The sequence below is a fragment of the Sinocyclocheilus anshuiensis genome, unplaced genomic scaffold, assembly GCF_001515605.1.
Source record: "Sinocyclocheilus anshuiensis isolate Anshui unplaced genomic scaffold, SAMN03320099.WGS_v1.1 scaffold941, whole genome shotgun sequence".
NCBI lineage: Eukaryota > Metazoa > Chordata > Actinopteri > Cypriniformes > Cyprinidae > Sinocyclocheilus > Sinocyclocheilus anshuiensis.
In genome coordinates this window covers 207,511-217,006 of record NW_015555791.1, presented here as the reverse complement: position 1 = coordinate 217,006, position 9,496 = coordinate 207,511, and the positions used below count along the sequence as shown (strand labels likewise).

General features: G+C 34.1%; 2 protein-coding genes across 3 annotated transcripts in view; one reads left to right on the top strand and one right to left on the bottom strand.

Annotated features, from left to right (window-relative positions):
- Positions 1 to 5,594, top strand: part of gatd1 (glutamine amidotransferase class 1 domain containing 1) — a 6,463-nt gene extending 869 nt beyond the window's left edge. The window contains exons 2-7 of the mRNA XM_016468960.1: positions 546 to 622; positions 732 to 837; positions 914 to 1,021; positions 3,378 to 3,469; positions 3,548 to 3,641; positions 4,750 to 5,594. Coding sequence (XP_016324446.1) covers positions 546 to 622; positions 732 to 837; positions 914 to 1,021; positions 3,378 to 3,469; positions 3,548 to 3,641; positions 4,750 to 4,865 — 593 coding nt within the window. The 3' untranslated portion in view covers positions 4,866 to 5,594. The remainder of the gene's footprint in view (positions 1 to 545; positions 623 to 731; positions 838 to 913; positions 1,022 to 3,377; positions 3,470 to 3,547; positions 3,642 to 4,749) is intronic.
- Positions 5,595 to 5,658: 64 nt separating this feature from the next.
- The window catches only part of chid1 (chitinase domain containing 1), an 8,167-nt gene continuing 4,329 nt past the window's right edge, over positions 5,659 to 9,496 (bottom strand). The window contains exons 7-12 of one of the 2 annotated variants that reach the window (XM_016468955.1): positions 8,987 to 9,079; positions 8,800 to 8,901; positions 7,737 to 7,889; positions 6,122 to 6,202; positions 5,972 to 6,011; positions 5,659 to 5,888 (exon numbers count right to left, since the gene is read on the bottom strand). In XM_016468955.1, coding sequence (XP_016324441.1) covers positions 5,790 to 5,888; positions 5,972 to 6,011; positions 6,122 to 6,202; positions 7,737 to 7,889; positions 8,800 to 8,901; positions 8,987 to 9,079 — 568 coding nt within the window. In that variant the 3' untranslated portion in view covers positions 5,659 to 5,789. Of the gene's footprint in view, positions 5,889 to 5,971; positions 6,015 to 6,121; positions 6,203 to 7,736; positions 7,890 to 8,799; positions 8,902 to 8,986; positions 9,080 to 9,496 lie in introns of both variants that reach the window. The other variant, XM_016468956.1, reaches the window with a different exon arrangement.

Sequence of the window (9,496 nt, the reverse complement as noted above, 5' to 3'; positions counted from 1 at the left end):
TATATATATATATATATATATATATATATATATAAAATATTAACATTTTCTAATTGTATATTATATTTTATTTTTTCGAAAATATATTGTATGAAATAATAAGAACTTTATAACTTTTGAAATGTTATTTAATGTTTGTGGTCTTGAAAATGGATATTTACTATGCCTAATTAAGCTAATTATGTAACATTGTTTTAAAAACTTGTTTAAAATATAGGCAATGTATACATTTTATCTAATACATTTTAATCTAAAGTTCATAATATATTCAAATTAATTTAGTGTTAATAAATTTTCAAGGCAGCTTTTATATTTGTCTTGTTTTTTTTTTTCGTGAAAGATCTCATTAGTCTTTTGGACTGTATTTATTCAAAATAAAAATAAAAAGTCTTAAAAAGTTCCAGGATCCAAATGGATGATCAGATGGTAATAACATTGCACTTTGATCTATTTTTAAATGAAACTTTGAGCAATGATACTCTTTTGTTAGTGTTTTCTGTTTCTTGTGAATGTAACGCATTAAACTGTGTTGTGTTTTCCTGCAGGAGTTTCAGCGCGATCTTTCCATCAGTGTTTTAATTTGTGCAGTTCAGTGTTTAACCTGCAGACAGCGACACCTGGCGTGAGGAAACACACACTGCAGCATCTACAAATCAGTGTTTATTCATCCATATACGACACGCAATGGGCTGGATGCATCAAATCTGCCTCTTTTTTTTTCTGTCTCACAGGGGAAGCCCATCGACTTTGCCGGTGTGGATGAGAGCACAGCCCGCTGGGTGCAAGAGTTCAGTGTCAAACCCTACGCCAACCCGGCCAAGCTGGAGTCTATCGATGGTCTGACATCTCTCTGCTTTCTTGAGTCTGAGTGCATAAGTGCATTTCTTACATCAGGATATGTGTGATGTTTCAGGTGCCCGCTATCAGGCGCTGCTGATTCCCGACTGTCCGGGAGCCCTGATCGATCTCGCCCACAGTGGATCCCTCGCACGAATCCTGTCCCACTTCATTTCTCATCAAAGTGAGGGTCTCTGCTTCTCAGACAGCTCAGGGTTTAATCCATAGAGACCGAGCGCATTTAGGCCACGCCCACCGTGGGGGCAAGCAATCCTACCCTCTCCATTGACTTTGTATTGTGGGAAGCTGCCTTCTTGTTGTTTCTGACTTATAACAAAAAACAGAACAATGCCTAAAAGCTGCTGTGTGACAAGGTGTACAGCAGACAAGCTAAAAAACCCAGAACTGTGTTTTTATAAGCTGTCGACCCCAAAAACGAGCGTTTAAGGACACAAAAGTAGAGCGCAATGTGTCTCATTACTCTGAGAACTACGCCCACTGGAGGGAAATGTAATCGGCGACAGGAACCATTCAGTTGGATCATTTCTCAAACAAAAGGAAGGTAAGGAAAAGGGGCACTGACATAGACCAATAAAATTTAGTTTCTCAATATATCTCCTCCTCTCAGGTTCACATAGGGTGGTGAAATAATTCTTTGACATGATTAAAAATAATGAATGTTTACTGTCGCCGATTACGTTTCCCTCCACTGGGAGCAGTTCTCAGATAAATGACACGTTTCGCTCTACTTTTGTGTCCTTAAAGGGTTAGTTCACCCAAAAATTTCTACTGAACGTAAACAACGCTGATTAAGTTCTGGGGTACTCTCCAAAATGGCGGAAGACGGTAACTCTGGGAGAAGAATTGTTGAAAAAAATTATTATTATTGTTTTCATTGCACACAAAAAGTGTTCTTGTAGCTTTGTAAAACTACGGTTGAACCACTGATGTCAAATGGACAATTTTACAGATGTTCTTATTAGAGGTCGACCGATAGTGGATTTTGCCGATACCGATAGCTTGGTTGGACCACACTGGCCGATACCGATTAATTAACCGATAGTTTTAAAATTGATACTGAACAAAAACTAAAATAGTGCTTTATTAACAAAAACAGTACTGAACCATACTAGTAGTAGTAGTAAAAAAAATAATAGTAAATGTTGAAATTAACACACTCTAACAAGGAACAATACTTACACAGCTTTCATTAATCTTAATGCTACAAATGGACTCTTATTTTAAAGTGTTACCATTTCATTTCAACTGTCATGCTTAAAGATGCACATCTTTAAATATATACACAAAGGCTATAGCATTAAAATTATATACATATGGATATTGTATGTATACTCTCACACTTTAACTGCTTCTATTCTTGAACACTTGATGATTATCTAATCAAAATAAAAGCGCAGCGCTGAGTCTAGGAGAACTCAACGGTATCACACACACTCCGGACGCGTCGCGTTCAACTCGAGCAGCGGTCTAAAACAGTTTATTTAATCACCAAACGGACACAAGTTTACTTCAAGAATGAACAATTTGGCATGGATGAGTTTGAAGTTCGGTGTTTAAAAAACGGAGCAAACGGAAAGAGAAAGCGCGACCTATATTATAGCTCTATAAATGAAGCACACAGACTTTATTAGAGCCACAGAAAGACAAACGTTTGGCTGAAAATGCACAATACACAATTCATTATGTACATTAACAACGATTCGGGACCAATATAATGTAATTTAAAGGAAAAACTATGTGAATGGCACTGAATGGCGCGGCAGGATTTTCTGTCGGCTGCATTTAAATCCGCGTCTGAAGTTTCCCGCTCTGTTCAGCGTGCAGTATCACGTGTCTAAACAAATAGCACGTGCTGTCAGTGATTTCAACCACTAGAGGCCGCTCTCGCACTGTGTAATGACAGCAGACCCTTCTCAGCCGCTCCAGCAATGGACGCAACCTGGAAAACTATCGGCATGGATTTTGTCGATAACCGATATTTCCAGCAATCAACTATCAGTGCCGATTAATCGGCAAAACCGATACATCGGTCGACCTCTAGTTCTTACTATGTTTCTGGACCTGGGAACATTTCAGTTGCATTGCAGTCTATGGGAGGGTCAGAGAGCTCTCAGATTTCATCAAAAATATCTTAATTTGTGTTCTGAAGATGAACGAAGGTCTTACGGGTTTGGAACGACATGAAGGTGAGTAATTAATGACAGAATTTTTATTTTTGGGTGAACTAACCCTTTAAACGCTCGTTTTTTGGGGTCGACAGCTTATAAAAACGTAGTTCTGGGTTTTTTTGCTTGTTTGCTGTACACCTTGTCACATAGCAGCTTTTAGACATGGTTCTGTTTTTTGTTATAAGTCAGAAATGACAAGGAGGCAGCTTTGCGTAATACAAAGTCAATGGAGAGGGTTGGATTGTAATACCCCCCCCCGCCCCCGGTGGGCGTGGTTTTCAGATTATGACATGTCGCTCTGTCTCTATAAACTGAGATAGGTGTGTTTGATTCATGTCTGTGTGATTGTAGAGCCAGTGTGTGCTGTGGGACAGGGTGTAGCTGCTCTCTGCTGCGCCACAGAGGAACAGAAATGGATATTTAGTGGCTACAGCATGACTGGGGTGAGTGATAATGTAATATGAATCAACAAACCATGGATTTATGATGGAAAAGCTACTGTAATGTGATGTTTTTGACAGCCCTCTGTGTTTGAGCTGGTACGTTCTCCTGAATTTGCCAACCTGCCGCTGATTGTGGAGGATTTCATCAAAGACAATGGTGGATCTTATACAGGTGATGTTTATTAAAGTCATTCCCAACTTGTTTGACTTGCTTTCACCATAAAAGTCATCCACTATATTGCTATATTTGAAGTCTTCTGACAACTGTTTGAGCTCACATTTTGGTTGTAATTAGGTGCTGGGTATTGACATATCTCTCACAATTTAATTCGATTCACAAGCTTGCGATTTAAGTGAATTTCGATTTGATATTTATTCTTTTAGATATATATCAGATACAGTACATGTCAGTTTTTCCCAAGGGAAGAATATACCGCAATTAATGCGGTAAAGGATTCAGGGAACCCTCCCAGGTTAAAGGTTAAAAGTACCGTTCCATACTGCGCACTAATTTTGTACTTAGTATACTAAAAATTATTCTTTAGTACTTCTTAAGATAAACTTAAGATCAACTAAGTGTACTCAACTGTGCTATTTTGGGGCACCATGAATATGAACTAAAATGCACTTTTAACATTCTCTCTCTGTATTTAAATATGTATTTAGTTACCACTTGTAGTACACTTGAACCCATCTTTCATACACTAGTACACTCAAGTGTACTACAAGTGGTAACTAAACACATTTTTTAAATACAGATAGTATGTTGTTAGTATGCGAAAATAGGGCACTTTAAGTACATTATGGAAGTGTACTTTTTTTAACCTGAGCTGTCAGTTACTATAACTCATTACTGTAATATTAAAGGTTAAAATTAACAAGTGATTTGTGTACAAACATTCAAATTGCACATAAGGCAATTGAATAACTTATACCTTTTTAATTATGTATTATACATCTACTCTAATTCTTTAGTTTTTAAAAAAAATATAAAAATAAAACATGTCGGATTTATGCAAACATACATTAAATATTTAGGAAAAAGTTAAAAAATATAATGAATATATAATATAGTGCTTATATGTAGGAAAATGTTCCTCTCTAGAGCTTCATTTGTCTAGCTAACTATCGAGCTGTTGAATGGATTTTCTGAGGTAAGGTTATAGTACGTGACATTGTTTACAAGATATTTTATCGATCCTTCCTCGATTGAAATACTGACCGAGTATTACATGATATGACACATTCTTTTTTAACTAAATAAAATTAATTCCTCACAGCAAGCATCGAGGACGCTGTTCACGTGGTCCTGGACCGCCATCTTGTAACGGGCCAAAACGTTCAGTCCACAACAGCGGCCGTCAATAACCTGATTCTGCTGTGCAACAGCAGATAAACACTTCACCTGTTCAGAAGGGAACGAACAAGGACCACGCCACGAAATGTGAACCAGAAGTGTTTTAGAAATGGCTGTTGAAAGCACATTCACAAATATGAAAATCATGCCAAGATGTCACTCCAAATGTTTTGCACTCCAGAGTTTAGTTTATCACTTAAAATTCCATTTGTTAATTATTATTTTTTTGCCTTTAAAATATTTTAATTTAAATGCTTAGAAAGGAGCACATGCCTTATAATAATAAAAAATAAAAAAAACTGTAAATGCGTTTCAAAGCTATGCACTGTAATAAAAGGCTTTATTTTTAACTACACTTTTAAAAGTTGATAACGCCAGAATTTAACCTAGAACATTAAATCCACTAAAATGACAAAAGCACCACATTTCAGCTTTTAAATGCATCAGACTTCCATTTGTTAGTGCAAACATGATTATGATTTTCTTTGGTTATTAAGAATGCTCAACACAGATGTTGTTGTGAAGCCTAACTTTTGAACATTCCTGTAAAGTGTAAGATGGGGCAGTTTAACAGGAAATCCTGTGTTTTTTATATCCTGTGAATATGTAGATCATGTTTTGTTTTGCTTCATTATCTGATGTCCAAAAAAAATTCTGTGCTGCTTTAACAAGGTTATGCTTTGCAATGTAAAAAAAATTAAAGCTGTAATGTGCAGTATTATGAACATAATACAGCATGAAAAACCAAATCTGTACCTTAAATTGTATTCCTGAATAAAATCAATTACATTAAAATGCTGATTCACTGGCAAGAATGCACACGATAACAGACGTAATTAAAAATAATTTTATTGGCATGCTCAACAACAGTATTGTCATAAATATCTGAAGTGCTTTATTAAATTGCACTTTATTATTTGGAAGCAAATCAGACAGACGGAGGTCAGGTCACAGTCGAACGGGTCACAAAAGATCGTAGAAATAGTCCAGTCCTTGTCCCAATTCCCACAAGGAAATTCCTGTTCCCAGTTCAGCTGCTAAGGCGATATGAAGCTGGAGAAACTAGAGGAGAAAGAGCAAGTCCCATAACTGGATAATACCCACAAAGCCCCTTTAATATTTTATATTGACCATCAGAAAGTTACCTTTAAAGTGGGGTAGTAAACAACATGCCTCACTCCATTACTCCTGAAACACAAGAAATAATATTATTAAAATATCTAAGCTTTTTAATGCAAGCTAATTTTGTTCACAACATTACAAATTTTGTGTAAGATGGTCTGTGTGTGTTTAACCTTTTATAATTGAAGAAATGTTCTCCAGTATTTTCGTCCCACTGCAGTTTGGGTTTCACTTCCTTCAGCAGTTCAACATACCTAAATGAAAATGAAGATTAAATATGCTTCTGGAAGTCACTGACACTTCAAAACTCTCACTGTCAACTTTAGAAGTACATTTTTAAAAATTAAACAAATGTTATATAAAACATCAAATGTGAAAAAAAAAACTAATAAAACTCTAAAAGAAATTTTTTTTTTCAATCTTAAGGAAGACTCAACAACAGTTAAACGGGTTTCCAAGAGCAATATCTTTTGAGATAACTTGACAGTTACATTAAAATGAAAAATTATATTACATTATGAATTTTTAATTCTCTTATTTGAGGTTTTCTGGTCAAGAATACAAGTATGCAGGACAAATGAGACTATACTCACTATACTATCTATATACTATGTATTTAAGTAACATTTTTGTAAATATAAAAACATATAGGCAATTTAGATTTATCAGATTTAGTTGAACTGTTATTAAATATACAAGCTTAATAATTAAAATTTTTACTAAAGTTGGCATGGTAAAAAAAAATCACTTTTTTTAATTAATTTTTTTATTATTGAATTAATTTTTTAATAAAGTATTTTATATAAATATTGTTATATTACAAAATATTTTAGATTTTATCTAAAAATATTAAATATATTTTAAAGGCCCGTTCACACCAAGCACGATAACTATGAATATAACGATAAAAGATATCGTTCTAAAAATCGTTCTCAATATTAAAGAATAGCATAGTTCACACCACAACTATAATGATACAGAGGAACGATATGGTTGTGATCACTTTCAAAACGATTTTTTTTCCAGCTGATTCTCTTATTTGAGGTTTTCTGGTCAAGAATACAAGTATGCAGGACAAATGAGACTATACTCACTATACTATCTATATACTATGTATTTAAGTAACATTTTTGTAAATATAAAAACATATAGGCAATTTAGATTTATCAGATTTAGTTGAACTGTTATTAAATATACAAGCTTAATAATTAAAATTTTTACTAAAGTTGGCATGGTAAAAAAAAATCACTTTTTTTAATTAATTTTTTTATTATTGAATTAATTTTTTAATAAAGTATTTTATATAAATATTGTTATATTACAAAATATTTTAGATTTTATCTAAAAATATTAAATATATTTTAAAGGCCTGTTCACACCAAGCACGATAACTATGAATATAACGATAAAGATATCATTCTAAAAATCGTTCTCAATATTAAAGAATAGCATAGTTCACACCACAACTATAATGATACAGAGGAACGATATGGTTGTGATCACTTTCAAAACGATTTTTTTTCCAGCTGATGAACGATAAAACACTGACAGCCAATCAGAATCCATCCTGCTGTAACGAGCTCAAGAATTTAAAGCGGCAGACGCATGTGCGCTTAGAATAAACAGACGATATCGTTCGCTGGTGTGGACGCTAATATCATTATCTTTATAGTTTATATACTTTATAGTATACTTTAAAATAAATAATAAACAAATAATTAGCACAGTTAATTTAATCTGACAGCAATAATTTTGCTAAACGACTGTTTTAATGAATGAAGCGTGTACTTCGCGCCCAGTAGCGGCTCCGCTCCGCCGTGGCTGCTGAAGTCCAGTCCGTACATGTTGATTCCCAGCAGGATCTTGTGTCTCCACTGGCTGTGAGGCGCGAGCTGCAGCACACACTCTCTGACCCAGGGCAGCGGAGCGCTCGGACCCGGCCTGAAACACAACAGCATCACAGCCAATCGAAAACTCATGATGGCCAGACTGCGTGGGTTTTTCCAATAGCTAATGTTGAATTCTGGGGAACTGGGTGGCGATGGGGAATTAAACATTTACAAAAAATATCTCCGTTTACAAAAATGCGGAAAATAAATTAGTTCACATAAAAAAATTAATCACCATTAAAATATAATGACAGATTAAAAAAAAAACATCTGTTAAAGGAAACTTTAAATAGGATACACAGTACCAATATTAGCCAATTTGATGTTTTTTGTTTGTTTTTTGTTTTTGTCTAATTGTCTAATATTGGAAACTATGGAAGTTTCCACCATGGGATAAAAAATAAAAACATAATTGTTATTTCGTGATATAAACTTTCAGTTCTGAGAAAAAAAGTCAGAATTGTGTGATAAAAAGCTGCAATTACATTTATTTATTACAATCTGATATCAGGATGTATTTTTACTTTTATTTTTAAACTTTTTGTCATGTTTTAAAGTTTCTGTAGAAGTCAGAGTTATATATTAAATTAAAATTACTTGGGGGGGTAATTTTAAAAGTTAAAAACTTTTAACTTTTTTAAAAAGTTAATAAAAACTATATAGACATTTAAAATGATTAAAAACTAAAATGAATAAAAAATACTAATAAAAACTATAATAGTAGCGGTACAGGTATGTAATATCAATCATCAAATTACCTGTTGGCCAAATATAAAACCATATCATAACAAAAACAGTATTTATCAGTATCACCCAAAATGTCTGTCTCCTTTTAAATTTCCTTATTTTAAACTTGGCATCATAAAATGTTTCTGCATGATTTTGACACAGAAATCAATGAAAAGCATATCACCATTAAACTACCATCAGAATCTGTCTGTGTGTGTGTGTGTGTGTCTGACCTGCCCGGTCCAGAGTAATCATACGTCATCAGACTGAACGCGTCCACCACTGGGGCCAGTTTCTCAAAATCCTCCTGTCCAAACATGCCAGGCTGACCAGAGCTGAACACGACACAGACAGCTGCTCATGTAAACAGGGCCAGTGCATAAGAAATACTGAGACGGAAGAAGAAATCTACTCATTTACCCCGGTGCGACTGAAGGAGGGATGACCAGCACGCAGGTTAACTTCCCAGCCTTCAGAGTCTCACACAGGTGTGTGACCAGGTGCACCAGCTCTCTGTAACACAAACATAATACAGACCCCATATCAGAATATTTATCATATTCATATTCAGAATATTATCTTTTTTTGATTTTAGGAAGATGTCATAAAAATGAAGTTTTATCTGTTTTAGTAATGTCAGGGTTTTCACAAAAATGTAATCTTTTAATTATTGAAATATTTACTTAAAATCTAATTAAAATACTAATTAAAATCTCACTTCAATTAAATATTTTACGTCAAGTGGGGTTCCGCTGAAAAACAGTGCGTGAATATAATTTCAGTAATATTTTGATCTTTGATCTTTTTTTTCTTTTTTTTTTTTTTTTTTTGAAATTCATACTTTTATTTAGCAAGAATCTGTTAAATGGATAAAAAGTGATAGTAAAGACTTATATTGTTAGAAAAGATTTCTATTTTGAATAAATGCTG